We start from the raw sequence: 22075 nt of genomic DNA, 5'->3' as shown, positions 1-22075 counted from the left end.
CCTCAATATACGAGGGCCATTCAAAACTACCCACACTTACCTTAATATAAGAGGGCCTTTAAAACTACCCACACTTACCTCAATATATGAGGGCCATTTTAAACTACCCACACTTACCTCAATATAAGACGGCCATTCAAAACTACCCTCACTTACCTCAATATACGAGGGCCATTTTTAACTACTCATACTTACCTCAATATAAGAGGGCCATTTTAACCTACCCACACTTACCTCAATATAAGAGGGCCATTCAAAACTACCCACACTTACCTCAATATACGAGGGCCATTTAAAACTACCCACACTTACCTCAATATATGAGGGCCATTTTAAACTACCCACACTTACCTCAATATAAGAGGGCCATTTTAAACTACCCACACTTACCTCAATATAAGAGGGCCATTTTAAACTACCCACACTTACCTCAATATAAGAGGGCCATTTTAAACTACCCACACTTACCTCAATATAAGAGGGCCATTTTAAACTACCCACACTTACCTCAATATAAGAGGGCCATTTTAAACTACCCACACTTACCTCAATATATGAGGGCCATTTTAAACTACCCACACTTACCTCAATATAAGAGGGCCATTTTAAACTACCCACACTTACCTCAATATAAGAGGGCCATTTTAAACTACCCACACTTACCTCAATATAAGAGGGCCATTAAAAACTACCCACACTTACCTCAATATAAGAGGGCCATTTTAAACTACCCACACTTACCTCAATATAAGAGGGCCATTTTAAACTACCCACACTTACCTCAATATAAGAGGGCCATTTTAAACTACCCACACTTACCTCAATATATGAGGGCCATTTTAAACTACCCACACTTACCTCAATATAAGACGGCCATTTAAAACTACCCACACTTACCTCAATATATGAGGGCCATTTAAAACTACCCACACTTACCTCAATATAAGACGGCCATTTAAAACTACCCACACTTACCTCAATATAAGACGGCCATTTAAAACTACCCACACTTACCTCAATATAAGACGGCCATTTAAAACTACCCACACTTACCTCAATATATGAGGGCCATTTAAAACTACCCACACTTACCTCAATATATGAGGGCCATTTTAAACTACCCACACTTACCTCAATATAAGACGGCCATTTAAAACTACCCACACTTACCTCAATATAAGACGGCCATTTAAAACTACCCACACTTACCTCAATATAAGAGGGCCATTTTAAACTACCCACACTTACCTCAATATAAGAGGGCCATTTTAAACTACCCACACTTACCTCAATATAAGAGGGCCATTTAAAACTACCCACACTTACCTCAATATATGAGGGCCATTTTAAACTACCCACACTTACCTCAATATAAGACGGCCATTTAAAACTACCCACACTTACCTCAATATAAGAGGGCCATTTTAAACTACCCACACTTACCTCAATATAAGAGGGCCATTTTAAACTACCCACACTTACCTCAATATAAGAGGGCCATTTTAAACTACCCACACTTACCTCAATATAAGAGGGCCATTTTAAACTACCCACACTTACCTCAATATAAGAGGGCCATTTAAAACTACCCACACTTACCTCAATATAAGAGGGCCATTTTAAACTACCCACACTTACCTCAATATAAGAGGGCCATTTTAAACTACCCACACTTACCTCAATATAAGAGGGCCATTTAAAACTACCCACACTTACCTCAATATAAGAGGGCCATTTTAAACTACCCACACTTACCTTAATATAAGAGGGCCATTAAAAACTACCCACACTTACCTCAATATAAGAGGGCCATTTTAAACTACCCACACTTACCTCAATATAAGAGGGTCATTTAAAACTACCCACACTTACCTCAACATATGTGGGCCATTTTAAACTACCCACACTTACCTCAATATATGTGGGCCATTTTAAACTACCCACACTTACCTCAATATAAGAGGGCCATTAAAAACTACACAGACTTCTGAACTTTTGTATGGCTTCTCATATTTTGTGATAACATAAATTTACAAATAGGCATACTTTTAAAGAAACTGCAAGAAAAACAGACTAAATGCATTGACTTCTAGGTGTTTTGAAGCTTTTTTTATAATAAAATTCTACCATAACGTTGGGTTGCATGTAACTGTCTTAGTCATTAAAGTGTAAACATGCACATAATTCTGCCAAACTAGTGACTAAATCCACTAAGTATATACAGATAAAGCAACACCACTTATATATCTGTTTAATGTTAAAGTTGGACATTGTCATAAGAAATTCAAGACTTTCATCGTGATTGAATTTCGCTAAGATTGGATGATGATATCAGCATCTACTATGCAAACAAGGTATTTCTAAGATTTAACATAGTTACCTTGTTTTCGATCCAAAATGACCCATTTCAAAACTTGTTCATTTAATAAAAAAAAGAGAAAACAGATTTGTTAATTTCAAAACTGAATAATAGTCTTTTTGCACAATTGAACACTAGGACTTTTGACATATGCGCAACGACGTCTTGCTCTATCTAACATAGCTTAAAATATGGGTATAACTGTATTAAGTGAGATCTGTGTACCTGAATGACATTTTAAGAAGCACAAACGTTACACAGTGCACTGTCCTACTAACCTTTAGAAAACAAAACAAGGAATGGCACAAACTTCATGTAGCCGGACTTCAGGTAGCGTATCGACACTGAAACATAAAAACATGAATCTGAGAAATGTGTTTCCCTTCATAGGATTGGTTTCGATGTTTTTGTCTGAACTATACATTGTAACATCTTACTGTAAAGGTTACAAAGAATAGGTGATGAAAACCGGAATAAACTAAATGACCTTTTTGATTTGATTTGACACTGGAAAGTACATAACTTCTCGTACAGCTTTGCATATTATATCTAATGTCATATTCTATATCTTCAATCATTCAATCATTCCAAATGGAAAAACATCATGATTATCCCTCTGTTTGTACTAATTATTGCAATACACTCATTGACAAGTTCTTGCATACAAGCAAACAAACTGCAAAACTTTTTAGTTGTTGGTATACAAAGATAAACAATAAAGGTTAAATTATTTTTGGGTCAGAAATTATTTGTATACACAGTTGTGAGTAATCCTTGAAGCAGGATATTTCTGCAATCTTTATCATAGTTGTAGTTTACCTTAGAGCAGATTATTTCTGCAATTTTTAATTTGTAAGTAACCTTAAAGCAGAATACTATTGTAACAGTTGAAGATTACCTTCCAGTGCGTTTTTCTATGATTTAAACCAAAGTTGTGGTTAACTTAAGAGTAAGTTATTATAATCTTCATCAAGGTAAACTAGACCAATATCAACCAATCGCAAAAATATATCATTGTAAAATTAATAATAAATTCACAGTATTTCATATTTGAACCTTTTTTGGAAGAGTCTTTAACCAGGTCTATAACACCAAATCTGAGACGGATGCCCTCGTCTCTAAAAGCTTTCACGGAGTCATTGAAAACATTCAGATATCCGTGTACATCGTGGGCCCAGTGAGCGTAGAAACACACAAGAACAGGGGAAAACTCGTGTTCAGGATCGTCAGCTAGCATACTCTCCATTCCAGTCTGTAAAAAAAGAAATGAAGTTTGTTTTTATAGATGCTCATCCAAACCCAGGCTTGTCCTAACTTCCCACTCCAATCTTTGCTATTTGACATAAACTTAACCTGTTTGGAAAGTGGCTGATAAAAGGCATCAAACAAGCTTTTTATTAAGAAATTAAAGCTTCTTTGTATTAATTTATATCTGTAGGAGAATCTAAAAAATGATTCTCTCTGACTTCAAAAACATTTAGATAAACACTCGATATTTGGTTATAAATAGAATGATGATTTTGTGACAGAGTTACATCGCATCACATAGAATCTCCTTATGATCGATAACTTTTAAATTCATTAAAGTCATTATTCAAAGGTGTATTGATGACTACTAAATTTGCCTATCCTTCATTTTGTATTGGAATCATCTAAATTCACAGAAAGGTTTTATTCTGTATTAAATAAATACAGATAATTGACTCATGTATAAACAACACAGGTCTACAAGAAGAAGTTCACAGTTTCAGATGAGAATAATTGAAAAATATCACAGTAATTATATTTGTGAAGCAAACATCAGAAGAATTACAAGACTACTTACAAAGTCAAGATAAGGAACAGGGACACTTCTGGCTTCGATGTACACTCGCAAAACGTGTCTATTAACTTCCTGCCCCCAGAACACGCGAAAGTCCTCGTGCAGTGAACCATTATCACCTGAAACAAGAATATTCACGTTGGATTGGAATTATCACTCTGGATACATTGAAGGTTTGTCTTACAAACAAAACTTGCACGTGAATAATAACTTCCTCTTGTTTTTAACTACTTGCTCCCAGAACACGAGGTAGTCCATGTGTAGCAATCGTCATCACCAAAAACAGGAAACTTCCACAGAAGGTTTCAAGGACTCACGTTGAATTCTAATTATCATCTCAGTTTATTTTTATAATTTGTCTGAAAAACAATATGCGCACGTGAATAATAACTTCCTCTCAGTTTTAACTGCTTCCGCCCAGAACACGAGGTAGGCCTCGTGCAGCAACCATTTTGACCAAAAACAGGAAGCTTCCGCAAAAAGTTTCAAGGATTCACATGGAATTCTTATTATCATCTCTGTTTATTTGGAATGTTTGTTTCACAAACAATACAGGCACGTGAATAATAACTTCCTCCTGTTTTTTACCGCTTGCTCCTAGAACATGCGGTAGAACTCCTACATCAACCATTTTGACCTGGAAGAGGAAACTTTTGCACAAGAATATATTAGGATTCACGTTCTCAGTTTATTTCGATGGTTTGTCTTTATAAAAACATATGCATGTGAACAGTAACTTCCTCTTATTTATATACTTCTTGCCACCAGAACACGTGTTTAATAAATTTAGTAAATAGAAAATTTATGACCAAAATCTGGAAACTTTCGCATATGGTTTCACGGATTCAAGTTGAATTCTAATTATCATTTTGGATTATTTTGTTCGTCTTTATGAAAATACATGCAGATAAATAATAACTTCCTCTTGTTTATAAAATTCTTGCTCCCAGAACACGTAACAGAACTCCTGCAGCAACATAAAGACCAAAAACAGGAAACTTCGGCACAAAGTTTCAAGGATTCATATGGAATTCTTATTATTATCTTAGTTTATTTCGATGGTTTGTCTTTATGAAAATATATGCACGTGAATAATAACTTCCTCTTGTTTATAAACTTCTTGCTACCCGAACACGTGGTTAAAGTCTAGTGAAAAGAAAACTTGTGACCAAAAACAGGAAACTTCCGCACAGGATTTCATGCATTCACATGGAATTCTAATTAGCATCTCGGTTTATTTTTAGGATTTGTCTTAAAAATAATACATGCACGTGAATAATAACCTCCCCTTGTTTATATACTTCTTGCTCCCAGAACACATGGCAGAACTGACCTGCAGCAGCCATAAAAACCAAAATAGGAAACTTTGGCACAGGAATTCATGGATTCACATGGAATTGTAATTATTCTCTCTATTATTTTGAAGGTTTGTCTTTGTAATTAATACTCGCACATGAATAATGACTTCCTCACCTCAAAAAAGTAATGTTTTCATCCATCAGCATATTATGGTCCACATTTAAAATATTTGCTTTATCATATACCTCTAACCAATGACATCTGAAGAACCTAATATGATAACCAAATAAGTAGAGCACTAAAGAACAAATGCCAAAACAGAAGCATTACAATTCTTCAAACTAGAGTTATGCCTCTTGCAACACAAGATTGCCAAGTTTCTCTAGTTAAATGTGTACCAAATCTCATTTAAATATCTTTATGAGTTTAAAAGTTCAATGACCTGTGATTACCCACAATAGGTCTCAAATGAAAGTTGAGACTCATGCTCAGAAAAACACTTCAATTTATTAAACTAAAAAAAACATCAGTATTTCATTTTTTTTAACAAAATTCAGCATTCAATTCCGAAGAGTAATAAATTCAGCAAATTTCATCATCCAAATTCCACTGGAAATAAAGTTACAGGCTTATGCAGATTTGCAGTTTTGCCACTTGAGTCTAAACTCAGACTTGAGGCTGTTCCCTTTGACGCTGTGATTTTGATTAGTTTTGCTGGTTGAGAGGATAAGCACGTTACTCGACTAAGAAATATTTTGTTCCTTCTTATTGTTTCCTTAACACTTGAAGCATAACTAAAGGAGACGTGACATTTAGAAATTCAGCCAATTGGCAAAGACTGGGAGTATATTTTATCAATGAATAATATCACATCACTCAAACAAATTACCTTGACCACCTACCTGTGACATAGAACCTTTGACAAGCGAAGAGTTGGAGCAAGGCTCACATTCATAACATGTTAATAGTTACAGAAGCCCATTATGTTAAGACTGGAAAATAAACAACATTTTGTACCTGTATTATGGATGATGACGACTGAGGGATATCTGTTAACCCCGTACTTCTGTCGCAGTCCTCTGGAAGAAAACATTTTAATAGTACGGTAACATGCATGATGATAAATAATGTTTTAATATCAATAAAGATATTTAAATGTCTATGTTATCTGTACTGGTTGTATTCTGATGTTATGTTTTACTTATTCTGTGTCTATTAGGTCTCTAAATCGGTTTTAACCAAATCTCAGAATATTTTCTACAAGAAAAATAGGCGTAAGTAATGTTACAAATTTCATCAACTTTTCCCTTTAAGTTTCAACATTTGTTTACTTGTTTATTTTTGCAATTTTACACCCTACTTGAGAATGGAGAGTGAATCTTGTGGTAAAGGTGTTGGTCTCTTATTCATCTGGTCATTGGTACAATCCCCATAATGGGGTTTCTCAAAAATGACATAGTACTGTTTTTTACACAGGAAACTGAATTGGGAGTAATAAATATTAGATATTTGCCATCATCTGGTGAAAGTGTCTAACACTCACCCCAATTTTCATGGGTTTTATTCCCATTGGGGGCACTCTCTCTTTGCCTCTCAACAAAAAAATACTGCTTTTTACTCAGGAAATTAATTCAAGAATAATTCATATCAGAATTCTTTGTCTGAACTATTAAGCCAAATTATAGCAAATTATATATGTGTAAAGCAACTTACGTCACTTCCTTAGAGGTCAAATGAATAGCCATTGCTTTGCAGGATTCATACTCTCTGGCAAGCTGAAGTAAAAAAAAGCCCCACTATACTCTTCACTATAATTTGCAATGATCTAGGGCTGGAAAATGATCACACAGTGGTCCAAGGGAGATAACCTAGACATAAAGGATATTGTACATCTATTGAAGGATTATGGGTAATGAGTTTGCTTTAAGCAGAATTTAAGGTATGCTCTGTACAATTATGCGACTTTCAGATGTCAGGTGACTCCATATGATATTGGCATCATTTGAAAGGACTTTATGAGTAGAGTAAGAATATGTAAATATTAAAATTAAAAAAGTATAACACTTTTTCAATAGAAATAAAGCACAAAAATAAACTGCAATTGATTTGTTTATAATCTTTTTTTTGGTAATTCATACGTTAAGCAATACCCTTTCAAATTATATTAAATTATATGGAGCCACCAAGTGTAAAACATTTAACATTAATGCCAATGACTGCTCTGTGATAAAAACATTCCATATACAATTAAATAGACAGCATTAGCTTGCAAACAAATGTGTTATTTGAGTTAAAGTGTATCAAAAAACAAAATGATGTCGGTAAACCTTGACTACCATGTTATGATTGACATAATAGCATTCAAAACAATATCAAAACAAAAGAAATACTGTCACATAATAGTTTGCTTTCTGACCAAAATTTCAGACCATTGGGTAAAGACTTCTAAAGTTATCAATTGGATAAGACCGATTTTAGGTTATTTCTTTAATTAGAGGGCAATAATTGTAGTTACTTAAATGAAAAAGCTGGTGAACAACTTTGTCCAAGATATGACACCCATCCATTTTCTGACCAAATTCAGTGATTATTGGACAAAGGCTTCTAAAAATTTTGATTGGACAAACCGGATTTGAGTTAGTTTCCATAATGAAAGGATGATAACTCTCAAGTAACTGTAACATAACAGTTTGCATATATTTGCTTTAGATTTTAAAGCAGAGGCTATCAATGGCCATTCTCCCCCTCTGAAAATTCTAATTAAAATCAGAAAATACTTCTGAAATGTTCATTGCTTAAACAGATGTGTTTTAATGGTAACAGAAGGCTTACTTAAATATATATATGTATATATTTTTCATTTAGTTGCTATAAGCATAATTTGGAACTCGATGTTTTTACATCATCTACTTACTCTGTGCACCATATCAAATTTTTCCGTGTACCATATTTACTTAAGTTACTCTGTAAACTATATCTACTTTCTCTATGCACCATATCTTCTTACTTCATGCATCATATCTACTTACTCCATGCACCATATCCTCCACCTCGTGATGGCGAGGGCCATCTGGAAATGCCAGGAGCACAATGTTGTGGGTCATCTGTGCTTCAGTAATACGAGCTGATGTCACATCCTCACTCTGTTCTGAATATACTTGCCACTGTAAAAAATGTAATTAATTTTACCCTTTTATAGTATTCATGCCATACCCCATGGTGGAGGTCTCCTGGCTGGGCTGAAAGTCCTCCGAAACTAAAATTTGTACAATACACTTTCAAACAACATATAAACTTACTCCATACAGCGCTTTTCAGTTAAAAAGAAAGGCTAATTCAATTAAAAATACTTTTAAAAGCAGAAACGCAAAAAAAATACCTACGCTAGAGCGATTAATAACGATATGCCTCTAATTGTTGGCAAGATGCCCAAAGATGCCCTGGTTTTCTGCACAAAATCACATGAGGCCTCACAAGCATTTGGCATGTATGATAAATTTACATAATTTTTAGATTTGAGTGGATTGGTATCTGCCTTTTGATGAAGTGGTTTTCCGTTCAAGGTCTACCAGGGGTTATTTCTCTATTGACCTAAAATATTCACACCCTAACTGGTTACTATCAACCTGAATGTTAGCTTCCACCTGTCCTTACAATTGAAGTTAAAGAACATGATATAGACTTTTACATATATGCCATATTTCTTGAGAATTTCTCAGGTGATTTTGTTCAGAAAACCAGGTAGTTTTGACATTAGCCCTGGCAATTTGTACAATTGTTAAAGTAATTGTGGTGGTCAATAATGGTCTATCAAATACATGTTGTATGTTCCATTATAATCAAATGACAGGGAAGCACTTACCAATCAATGATTGACTTAAAAAAAGGACTGCAAGCCTTTGATTTTTGTATATTTAAATTTATATATAGGTATCACACAGCCACAAACTTCAAATAACACACAATCATTGTAGGATGCTAAAAATATTTCAATCTTACAATCTACATAAAACCGTATCATGCTGAACTTCTTTACCAATGCATTGAACCAGTCCAATAAAGGAGATTTTCCAAGTTTTCCCCCATACTGGTACGTTGAAGTTTCACCAAGGTAACACCTGACAGCAGGTATATGGTTTGGTTCCTGGTTATTTGGAGGAAGTTGATTCACATCTGAACTGAATGCTCCAACCTGCCATTTCGTGAAGTTTCCCGCTTGATCTCTTTTCTTCCAGAATTCTGATGTCAGTTTTTCCAGCTTTGAACCTTGTCCTATTCATGAAATGATAAAAAGTCTGCTAGATCTTCCTTGAATTTGAGCGTTTGTTTGGTTATGCTGTATGCTGTTTAACCTAGCTGACTATAATGGGCACTTACTATAATGGGCATGAGAAGGACCTTATATATATTAGGCTTTTGTAAATCAATGGTTTTGTAAGTTAATTATGTGAGAAATCACACCAAAAATACATCATACATACATAAAGATTTATCATTACATGGACAGGACAAATAACAATTCAAAATAGACAGTAGGGGTAGAATTAGCCTAGAGGCTAACCCCAGGGACAGCCTGACTAAACACATGTTGATGTTGATGCAAGATTCAAAGCTGTACCTGAGTGTCTAAATATCACACATATAGGTTGATGCCTTGAAACTTTAATATGCCGCTGTAAAACGTGAGTTGGCATGTCCGGGTAAACAGAACTGTAACCTGAAAACGATAAAACACAGACAGATTCATACATGCACTAAGATGTAATGATATTCACATACATATAGACTCCACAAGGAACAGTCCTAGGATGGTTGATGTTTCTCTGCCATATAAATGGACTACCATTGAGCATCAAATCGCAGGTTCAACTCTTTGCAGATTATTGTATGTTGTGTTATTGTTATTTTCATGTTCGCTGCAGCTTTTTGTTGCATCTGTTCGTTTATGTATTCAATTTCATGTGTATTGTACCATCAATTTTTCACCTAACAACTGAGTTGATCGACTTTTAAAAGTTTAAGTGACTTGCTCATGGTTTGTAAAATGCACCCTTTTTTTAATTACTAAAGTAGGGTGGCAAATCTTTAGGAGTGTTTAAACTAAGATACTGACAGCTGGAGCCTTCAGCAAATGTTGATATTTGCTCCAATATCGTCTTTGAAGACCACAATTTTCAATAGCGTAATATTAACAGTTTTCAGCGATTTTATTGTTGCGTGAATGGTTGAAACCGTTGATTGACATTATCATGTGATGTTATCAATGTACTGTTCTAAGGTCAAATTATCCATAACTGTTGTACAAGTCCTTGTGGCCTAAGGGTTAAGGTGTTTTGAAGGTTTTCTATTTTTTTCTTCCTACAGTAGTTTGGGGTATTCCTGATCAGTAACAACCTTTTCGCATATTTTTAGTTCAAACCCATTGGTATGAATTATATTTTTTATAAAACATGAAAGACAACCTATTCCTAAGTTGAACCAAACTTGTTAGTTAACAAAATGGCTTTTATTGACGCGCTTGAATAACCTTACCAATTTGGTTACTTCCGGTTCACCTTGGGCAGTTTCAGATCAAAGTATGGGTGTTCTCAAAGTAGTTATAAAACTTTGTCAAAGGGTTACACTTCACTAAATTAGAAGTATATAATGTGTTTCACATTGAATTAAGAAGTTGTGGCATACATTTGGACCTGAGTTAATCAACGTATTCCTATATATGCCTTGTGGACATGCCATATTCAAATTTAACAAAGGGGGCATTTTAAAAGAGAACAATGATTTAACTAGATTGTTTTTTAAACATACATGCTAGCATTAAATAACAGACTAACACAACTTTAGAACATTCATTTATTAAGATTCCAGTTATAAGACAGGAATAAACAAATACTCACACTCATAACATCACAAACCAGGTATACAAAACAAATACTTACACTTATAACATCACAAACCAGGTATACAAAACAAATACTTACACTCATAACATCACAAACCAGGTATACACAACAATCAAAGTTTGACTAGACTTATAAAATCACATTTTTAAAACATGATTACACACTTGAAGATTTTACCCTGTATCATCAAGCATCAATTAACAAATACTCACACTTATAACCTCACATACCAGGTGTACAAAACAGAATCAAAGTTTGACTAGACTTAAATAAAAAATCACATTTAAAAAAAACATGATTACTCACTTGGAAGATTTTACCCTGTATCATTAAGCATCAATTAAACAACTGTTCTTTTCATTAAATAAATGACACGTTCATAGCTGAACCTTCTTGCATTGTTTCCAATGCTGAACGCAACAGGGAGACAGACATTTCAAATCTTCTTGATGGACACAAGATGAAATAGGAGCATGGGATAACAGCACCCCCTCCTTTCTCGTTAAGTGCTGGCCAGTGAGGAAAGCTTGGGCACGGTTCACCAGTTGTAATGGCGTAAATACTTCCCTCCTTGTCAAGAACACTTCTGAAAAACCCTGCTAATGTTCTTGGTACATGACCAATGGGAAGGCCGGCAATGTCGGATAATTTCAATTGTCTACTTTGGTCTGTAACCATGTCATGAGTATGTTCATTAAATGTCTCAAGGTCTGGCAGCCACAAAAGACATGCCTCTTTGTCTACAATGTTAGTGTATTCACAGTCCACCCTAAGTTAAGTAGGCGGATCCGTAATAGGTGGCTTGATCTTGTAGACATGGTATCCCTCAATAACACTTTTCTCCAACACAATGGTGTTCAACAAAGTAGCATCACTTGTGCCTGAAGGACCAGGAACTGGCTCACTGGTTTTCACCTGAAACAGAAAGTATTTAATTGATCAATATTAAATTAGGTATATTCACTAAATTTTATTTTTTTTAGTAGGAAATTGAATTTGAATATCACAAAACAGGATAAGTGTATTTGTTTTTAAGATTCACTATATTTACAAATGTACATGTATATCAATTTCAAGGCAGTTACAGATGACCAAAATATTAATGTGCAAGATGTACTGGTAATTATTAGAAACATCAACTAAATCAACTTCTCCAGAAAGCCGCCTGTGTAAATAACCATAGGATACACCATAAAGTTCTGAAGCTTTCTTATAGACTTTACCTTTTTTTTTTCGATTGCAATAATGGCTCACCTACATCTCAGGGCTTTCCCGGCGGATCCGCTTTGGTAATTCTTTTTAATACATTTAGCTTTCTTCACAGCTGGGCTTTGATGTTTTGGTTTACCCATTTCTGAAAATAACAATTCAACTAACAACTATTATAAAATTACATGTATTTCAAGAAACAATACTTAGTTCAAGTAAATAAGTTGTTTTTTAAAGCTTAAAATTTTCAATCCAAAGTTCCATTAAACAAAACTATCATAGATATACTGTGAAATCATTTATATTCGTTGGCATGAAATTTCGTGGTGTGCCGAAAAAATACAATTTCGTGGGTACTTAAATTCGTGGTTTTTCATTTTTGAAAAAAAAAATCGAATATGCGATCGACCTAGATCGTCTGCATAATCTCCACGCGCTCGTGATTCCCGGGATCTACGTCACACATTTCATGGTTCGAATTTAGACTCGCATACTTGCAAAATGCGACCGACATTTGCAAATTGCGAGTGACTTTTATTCAAGCTCGCAAAATTCTGCGAGTGGCTTCTTCCAGACCACAAAATGTTAAATGGAAAGTAGAATAAACATGAACGTAACTCCGCTACACAGTCGAGTGTAAACAGCCTATAAGTGGCATGTTTACATATAAAGAAGACAATACGGAGTCACGCTCTATTAAGTTTTCAAAAATAGAACAAATACGGAATAGGTCGAGTTTTATCTTGAATCTTTCCAGGATGCTCCGAGGCGTGCATTATACATAGTGATTACAAATGACGTAATCACCTAGCTCAATCATTGGCTAAATTTAGCGCACTATATGTAAACCCCATCAACCTTTGAATATATTTCCGCCCAACTGTCAAAGTGAATAGATTTTGTTGATCGATATATTTCATGGTCCAAAGCATCCACGCTACATTTACTGTTGCTTTTATTTCTTTTAAATTAATAATGTTATTGTTTTTAATACTTATAGACTTATATAATCTGAAGCGTGCTTGCCGAAGGGGTATTTCCCGATGGCGAGGGTAAATATACAAAGTGAACAATGTCAAATTATTGGACAGCTTTGTTATCAAAACGCGGCCAGCATCTGATGAGTCTTCCCATACTCCCCCAAAAAGAATAAGCCATATCTTAAAGTTCTAGGAGTCGAGTCACTCAATATTGATACTTTTTAATATACTTTTTATGTATAAGGTGTAAATTTCTACTGTAATTAAACAATACTATAAGGGAATTAAGCAAATAATAAAATTGCAAGTTGATTTTTCATTTTGCGAGTTGCTTCAAAAAGCACTCGCAAAATTTTGCGAGTGCTCCTCAAAGTAAAATTCGAACCCTGCCGTTTATGACACTCGCTAAAGTGGTACGAGATGCCAATTAGTGCATATACCCATGTCAATTATCGATTTAATTGGGAATTAAGGTCATAAAAGAAGATGCACCCTGATAATAAATACAGATAGGGGAAGCCATCGAATACCAATTAAGAATTTTGCAAACTGTGAAAACACCGAAAAGGTGCGTATATTTGAGTAAACAAGATCATTTCAATATTTATTCACATGTTTTTGTTTAATAAGCATATTGAATGCGTTGTTTTGTACTTTGTCACGTTGGGTGCTCAGTAACCTCCAATGTAATCAATTAATTGTTTCATTAAATAAAAAAATCGAGTACCGACACTCATCACGCACATCTTGTAAACCTGGAGATTTTCATAAACAGCACACGTTTAAACACGTACTTCTGTCATTTGGTTCATAAAAACACATTTAATTGATTTGGTTTATTTTTTGTTAAAGGCAGATATAATATATTAATAAAACAAAGATAGTAAAATATACAGTGAGACAGGTATAAACGCTGTATACTGCGACTTCTGTAATGAATAAACTAGTACGTACATAACATGGCAGTTGAAAAAGTGAATAAAGGGTCTATATTTCGTGGGCTCTTAAATTCGTGGATCACCCTCCCCACGAAAACCACGAACATTAATGCCCCACGAACATTAATGATTTCACAGTATCCTGTATATGTCAAAATGATCATTCAAATAATTCACTTGAACATTAAAATGAATATAAGCATAAATATTCTATTTCTTTTGAAAAATACAACACATAAAAGCTGTTTGACAGCTCAAAATACATTTGAGAAAATCCCCCATTGAGTATCAATTCGGGTGTCATGTGATCCGTAACTACCAGAACGATCAATCTCATATCATAACATGTGGCAATTTACACAGGCGGCCGATATAATATTGGCTTATTTTTGGTCATAAAGGACATATTTGTGAACATTTTCATGTATAAATATGATGCATTTAAACAATACTTACTGGTAAGACTCCGATGTTTTCATTGAAACGCCATAATTTTCCCGTACTTTTTAAAGAGTGAGTGCACATGTCCGATTGTCTGACACCAAAAAATTGGTCATAAAAGTCGCAATTTGTAAACAAATAATCGTTTGAATTCTTTAAAAAGGTTAACTCTTCCTATATCAACTAACTGTTTAGGACAATTTTTATTATAATTTTCATAATTGATTGTTTTCACCTGCTTTGATCCGGAACTAACCAAGATCCGGAATACCCCAAACAACTGTATACCAGTGTGGGTTTGTCCAAATAATTGTACGTTGACGTTTTTTTTTTAGATTTTTAACATGGCAAATCCTTCACGTACGAATTGTTTAGTATCAAAATTGTGTAGTTGTTCCGATCAGGATTCCGGGTTAAAGCATATAGTGTCTATAAAATTTCATAAAAACAAGAAATATTACCAGATAATGTTATTTTATATTAGTTCCGTACAAAAATAAATAAATATCCAACTTATAATTACGAGTTTGACGGCTTTTCTTCATTTCATTCTGTCAAAACATAATGATATATACATGAAGGGCACCTGCAAGGCTTTAGGGCACAGTTTTAAATCGCTCGGAACATTTCGGCCATGGCCGAGTTGTTATGATTGTATAATGAGGTCTATCTCAAAGTTTTGTCGGAGGAGGCCAAGCTATTACAATTGTATCGAGTTGTTCCCCTTCCCATAATTGTTGTCTGTGTCAGTCAACTTTCGTTTTATTGGAAAGGTAAACAACTTGTTTTATTGCATTAAATGCTTGTTTAGTGCAAAATAACATTTCATTTACATGGTAAAATATGAATATAACTCTTTATGATCAATTTTAACCATAAAATACTTCATTTAAAACAATTTCAATATTTTTAAAACACCCCTGTTTTTTGCACATTCCCGTTTAGACGTTAGGGATTGGAAGAATCCCGTATAACACGTCTATTATTTTAGACTACAGTGTGGGTTTGCACTCCACTAAAACCAAAATATTTTGTTTATACAATTGTTGTTGCTTTTTTCGCAATTTCAGTATTGTAGAGTAAAATAATGATAAAATAAGTGTTTTCATATGCATTAAAGGGAAAACTAATTTTTGGTTGAAACTTATAAGTGAGTCTCTTTTAAAGGTTATTTAGGCCTGTCGAGATTTTCTGACATTTTTAAGATTCTTAAACTGCAGTAATTCCTAGTTATTTTATACTAGATCACTGGAAGGTGTGAGCAGTTTGATAAATCTGAAAAAAAGTTCTTAAGGTTTAATGTCACTAAATTTGACCAGGTCATTCATTTCCGTCAAACAACTGTGATTCCTGTGACTGAGATGAATTTATGAATTTAAAAACAAGTGGGGGAATCTCAAAATATAATAAGCCTAAAACAAGTCTTCGACTCTGCAGTTGAAAACCTACCGTAGGCACATGAGTGTAAATAAATAAGGACCATCAGAAAACTCCACAGTATCGCCGCCATGTTTTGTAAACAAACGAAAGATTCAATAGGGGAGATAATCTATGATTTAGCCAAAACGTCCTTGGGTTTTTTCTACACTACCATACAAGTGTTTGAAGGATAGCAAACAAACACAGTGCTGTCCCCTGTGGCTGCGTTTGATGAAAACTGCCGTTTTAAAAAGCTTTGAGCAATATTTGATTACATTTTTCATAGATCTACAGTAAAGTACATTGATGTCAGTTTCTTTTCTATATTTTCATAGTACTGGAAAAGTATTGAGAGACTACCTACTAGTTTATTTCTATTATATTTGTACCCTTAATTTTATCTTTTTTGTCATTCCAAATGAAATTAAATATTAAAGAGTGAACCGTTTAAATTACATGTTTGGGAGTCGAAATATGTTGCGCTAGATTTGTAAGTTCATATTGTTCAATTTTAATTTTTGCTCCCAGTTTAAATTAATGCCTTGATTTTCGTTGTGTCCAAAATAAACACCTTAGGATTTTATATGCATTGACGTGAAATTGATATCATACATTTAAATTTATATATGTCATTATCTTGTGAAGTACAATAAACCTTGTGTTTTAAGTCTGTTGAGCCTCAGATCGGAAAACATGTCGAGTGTATGAATAATCTCAAGTGCTATTGGGATTTCAGAGTGAATTTAAAAAAAAAAGTTTCATCGTCTACAAGTTGAGTGATTTTAAAATTGATGTGTTTTACATTTAATACGTTTAATCGTTTCACTGACATGTTCTTCTTTCAAGTGTAAGGACTTTTACAAGTGTAATAAATAAAAATAATATCGGACAAGGGATATCCTTGACGAACTCCTTGCATCATACTAAAGCCATCAGTTATCTAACCATTATTAGAAATTCTAGAAGGAATATTAGTGTATAATGTTTTACCCATTGCAAAACAGAATTTTTGAAAACAAACTTAAAAAGAATGTCAAACATGAAACGCCTTATAAAAATCTAAAAACAAGACGGTTCATTGCATTTGATAGAGAGCAGCGAAATCAATGACATATCTATTTGTCTGATATCAGAGTAAATGTTTCTAACTTTCATGTACCCTGTTGGTCATTATTAATAGTTGTCGTAAGTAATTTCTTCAGTATTTCAATCTAACATACTTCCCATTTTGATTGACTTGTTATATTTGATTGAATGATTTCTCTTGATGCATTTTAATACATGTATGTGTTATATAGTTTGATTTGTTCAAGAAGAGAATTTTTAAATGTTCAGTAAAATGGTCCACGTTAAGACGGCGCTTTAAGTTTAAGAGAAATAGCCGTGTGCTCTGTAAATTGAATAATTGCTGGCCTGATATATGTCGAATACACCTGAGTTTCTAATTTTTTATAAGCAAAAATTATATTCTACTTTTATCCGATTGAATTTTTTTATTCTTCATATAAATGTGTTTTTTGTTCATTATAGAGTTTCCAAATATTACATTTAATTATTCCTCGAAATTAATGTCTTAAAATGATTCACCGGACAATGTTCGCGATCGTAATTGTTTGAGCTTGATTTTCTATCATTTTTGTTAAAAGTATCTTTATGATCACCACCAATTTATTTTATGCCTTGGCATTTTTCGGTTACTATATATATATATTAGGATATGACTATAGAATGAGTTACGTAATTTTATAACGTTAGGTGCATATATATTAAGGTAAGTGTATAAATGTTCTTTTATTTCCATGTTTAGGAGAATGTGTCGCCCATCCCCATCAGAAAAATACTACTATGAATAAGTTTCTTATTAATAAAAATTGAGCAACTTCTGCTAAAATTATTTTCAAAGTTTAACTGTTATGCCAAGTATTCTCACAACTTAACTCGTTGTCAATAGAATTAATTATATATTCATTACAAAGAGTCTCTTGGATAAATTCTATCTCTTAAACCTTGGACATTTGAGGAGACAATATATGAAATATTAATTTTAAGTTCTTATTTGAGATAATGTTTAACACCTATGAAATGGAAATAGAACCTGTAACAATACCAAATATATAATACAAACATCATTGTTTATCTTTTGAAAAGCAATCTTTCCTAATATCACATAAGACAATGCAATATGTTTTGATATGAATGGCTCGCGTGCACTTCCTTTTCTGAAAAGAAAATCATTCTAACGAACTTTTGTTCAAACGTACATGTCGTAGTTTAAAGTACTACTTGTGAAACACGCAATTTGAGTTGTACTTCCTTGTAACACCAGGCAGTGTAATTGCAACTCAGCGTCACTATTTGTCAAGCCCTCTTCATCAGATAGCGCACAGCAAAGAAAACCTTATAAGGCACGTAAACAAATGATGGTTTGAATATAGCCAGATGAAATGGATACAGTGGCATTCACAGGCTTGTAACGAGTGTTAATACCAAAATGAGTTTACAATTAATATTAAGGTGGAGTCAAGAAAGCTGAACATTTAAGAAGAAGAACAAAACGATCGGATTTAAATTTTCATAACATTGCTCTGCGTGAGGAAAATTGAATACAATAACATTTTACACCAATTGTTTATAACCTGAAAATTGACAACATGAAGTGAAAATTAACAGTTATCTTGTGTGTAAAAAGCTAAATAATCAAAGAAAGCCATGTCGGACTCATTTTTCATAACATTGATCTGCTCGTTATTAGTTATTGGTCAATGTCAGTACATGGATTCGCCAAATATGTCATGTGGAATTCCTAAAAATTCTAGAAAATCAAGATGCGGAACGAATAACGCATGCTGGTGTTTCTATTCATCTATACTGGCTGTAGATTGTTCTGGCTCAAATCTTGAAAAAGTTCCGCAAGGATTACCAGCAGAGATTGTCATATTCATTTTGCGGAACAATTCAATAAATACCACTGAAAACATCTCGTTCGATCATTTCACAAATCTAACTTGCTTAGATTTGTCATCGAACAAGATTGGGACAATAAAGGATGGTTCCTTTAACAACAGTCTATATCTACGAACACTCCTTTTAAGTGAAAACAATATCACGTATTTTGGCAAAGGCGTGCTTTCAACCAATAATTCTTTAGAAACACTGGATGTTAGAAGGAATTCAAGGAAAGCTAAAACGAGTTATCCATGTAAAATCCAACAAGAGACACAAAAGGCTACAAATCTTCAAGGGTTGTTAATAGATGGATCTCCATGTACCGCGAACCTCAGCTTTTCACACCTTACATCGCTTATTCTAGGAGGAGACGAAACATTGTGTGATATAAACACTATTCGATCAAGTATGTTCACTCAGCTACCAAGTCTCCGCAAACTGCAGCTACGCAATTGTCAAATCCGAAGGGTCGAGAATGGTAGTTTCTCTAATCTGAAAAATTTACGCTTTCTTGATTTGTCCTCAAACCCTTATCTTACGTTTTCAGCGATGCCAAATTTCACATTTGGATTGATTCCCACCAACATAAGTTTTCTGAATATCTCAAACTTGCACACAACCTTTGGTAACTGCACCATATTAACGGCATCAGATTTTGAATACCTCTCAAAAACAAACATCGAACATTTGTATCTCGATTCCAATCGAATCAGCAACATGGAAATAGAGGCAGTTCGGTTTATTCCTAGGCATTTGAAGACGTTATCGGTGGTTGACAACAGATTAGCTCTAGGACATTACGTGGTTCAGATTTTCGTCAATATTGTTACTAAAGAACTATTTTCTGATTTGGAAACAATTTGGTTTTCGCATCGACACAAAGACCATCGGTTTAGATATTTTTATTTAGTGAACGACGTGTTCCAACGTAAACTGTCCCACAATGCAAACATCACAAAAAGGGCGATGTTATATTCGGACCCAAAGCGATCTTCAAGAACACGATTTTTGCGCTCGATTACGGATAACAATGCTAGAAAACTGAACAATGAATCCTTTAAAGACGACCTATTGGACGATTTTACTTCATCTATTGATTTCCACATCAGGAATGGTCTATGCGATAATTGTCGAAATGTTTCAAATTCAATCGAAAAGATACCTCTTCCGGCGGCCGTGCGACATGTGGATGCAAAAGATCTTAAAGTACGTACAACAATACGCAGCTATTGTTTTTGTCAGCCAAATAATATCCAGATCGTAAATCTTTCTACCAACGTTTTACATACTTGGAACGGACCAATATTAGGTCTAGATAAACTGAAAGAATTGCATTTGGACGACAACTCTTGTTCTGAAATTGCCCTAAATGCATTTCACAACATGGCCAATCTAGAAATTCTGAATATGGCTCAGAATTATTTAGGTTATGTTTTTAAAAATGACAATGAGGGTATCTTATTAAGTAGACTCGAAAAATTAAAGTACTTGGATCTTTCTTCAAACAAGATCAAACAACTTCCAACGGGAGTGTTTATTGGACTTGTGGGCCTTGAACAGTTGCTTTTGCGAGACAACATTCTCAAAAGCGTCTCATTTGAGGCCAACCATATGCAACATCTTAAATTTATTGACCTTACTTTGAATATGATCAAAACAATAAGTCCTGACACCCTAACGCTTTTTACCAAAGTGATTGTCGGTAACAATTTTTCTATTGCATTGAAAAACAACAGCTTCTCTTGTACTTGCAAATATGTTTATTTGGTGAAATGGTTCTCTGAGACCAGGGTCACAGCTTTTCAGGAACTGGACCAGTACAAATGCACATTCGATAATGGATCGAAAGGATATCTTTCTAATGCACACCAGATATACAAAACACTGAACAAACAATGTGCCAATTATTTGCCCTTGATTGTTTCCACGAGTATTTCGCTCTTCATCATACTCGTCATCATTACATGCAGCTTCGTTTACAGATTTAGATGGGACTTACGGTACATGTACTATTCGGCAAAATACCGTTTCAAGGGCTATGCTTCAGTCAACCATGAATCCGGCGACTACGAGTTTGATGCATTTGTGTCCTATGCCGAGAAAGATGCCGTCTTTGTCCACCAAAGGCTTGCTCCCGAGTTAGAATCAAACCGAGGCTTACGTCTGTTGGTCCACGACAGAGATTTTTTGGCCGGAAATATGGTAAATGAAAATATTATCCACGCAATAACCAGTAGCCGAAAAACGCTCATCATCATGTCACCAAACTTCCTGGCCAGCAGTTGGTGCGTGTACGAAATGAACATGGCTCGCATGGAAACCATTAAAACCGGAAGGGACGTTTTGTGCGTGGTACTCAAAGAGAATGTGCAAACGAATGGCCTTCCCTTGGAAATTTTGGACGTGTTCCGCGAAAGGACCTACTTGGAACTACCGGTCGAAGGAGGTGACTTGGAGGATCAATTTTGGGACAGGCTAGCAGACACTGTTTGTCAATAGTTGTATTTTGATTATTATTGTTGTGTATACAATATATAATTGGCAATATTCCTAACGCGCCATCTGTTGATACTTGTTGGTGGAAGCTGGCAAGGTTGTTGACATATATGTGGGCGGTGAAGCATGAATGAAGGTTATCCTAGTAAAGTGTTTTCAATCAAAAAAAGAAAAAAAAGTGATGCATAGCATCAAGTCGGTGCGATAACAATAAAAGAACAAAAAAACATGCATGTCGATCACCAAAAAGTTGTTATTTACTTCAA

At 34.4% G+C, this 22075-nt stretch overlaps 2 protein-coding genes across 2 annotated transcripts in view; one reads left to right on the top strand and one right to left on the bottom strand.

Annotated features, from left to right (window-relative positions):
* Positions 1–16450, bottom strand: part of LOC128214358 (uncharacterized) — a 121058-nt gene extending 104608 nt beyond the window's left edge. The window contains exons 1-9 of the mRNA XM_052920779.1: positions 16398–16450; positions 10099–10197; positions 9517–9752; positions 8510–8644; positions 7194–7255; positions 6498–6559; positions 4185–4300; positions 3416–3611; positions 2638–2703 (exon numbers count right to left, since the gene is read on the bottom strand). Of these exons, the coding sequence (XP_052776739.1) occupies positions 2638–2703; positions 3416–3611; positions 4185–4300; positions 6498–6559; positions 7194–7255; positions 8510–8644; positions 9517–9752; positions 10099–10197; positions 16398–16431 (1006 nt within the window). The 5' untranslated portion in view covers positions 16432–16450. The remainder of the gene's footprint in view (positions 1–2637; positions 2704–3415; positions 3612–4184; positions 4301–6497; positions 6560–7193; positions 7256–8509; positions 8645–9516; positions 9753–10098; positions 10198–16397) is intronic.
* Positions 16451–18726: 2276 nt separating this feature from the next.
* Positions 18727–21429, top strand: LOC128214723 (leucine-rich repeat and immunoglobulin-like domain containing-NOGO receptor-interacting protein 4). Its single transcript, XM_052921347.1, has 2 exons — positions 18727–20519; positions 21296–21429. Exons 1-2 carry the CDS (start codon positions 19077–19079, stop codon positions 21299–21301), a joined length of 1449 nt encoding a protein of 482 aa, XP_052777307.1. The 5' UTR covers positions 18727–19076; the 3' UTR covers positions 21302–21429.
* The last annotated feature ends 646 nt before the right edge of the window (positions 21430–22075 follow it).

This window comes from Mya arenaria, chromosome 13, assembly GCF_026914265.1.
Source record: "Mya arenaria isolate MELC-2E11 chromosome 13, ASM2691426v1".
In the NCBI taxonomy this organism is placed as follows: Eukaryota; Metazoa; Mollusca; class Bivalvia; order Myida; family Myidae; genus Mya; species Mya arenaria.
Note: the sequence above shows the minus strand (reverse complement) of the source record. Positions and strands in the feature narration are given on the sequence as shown.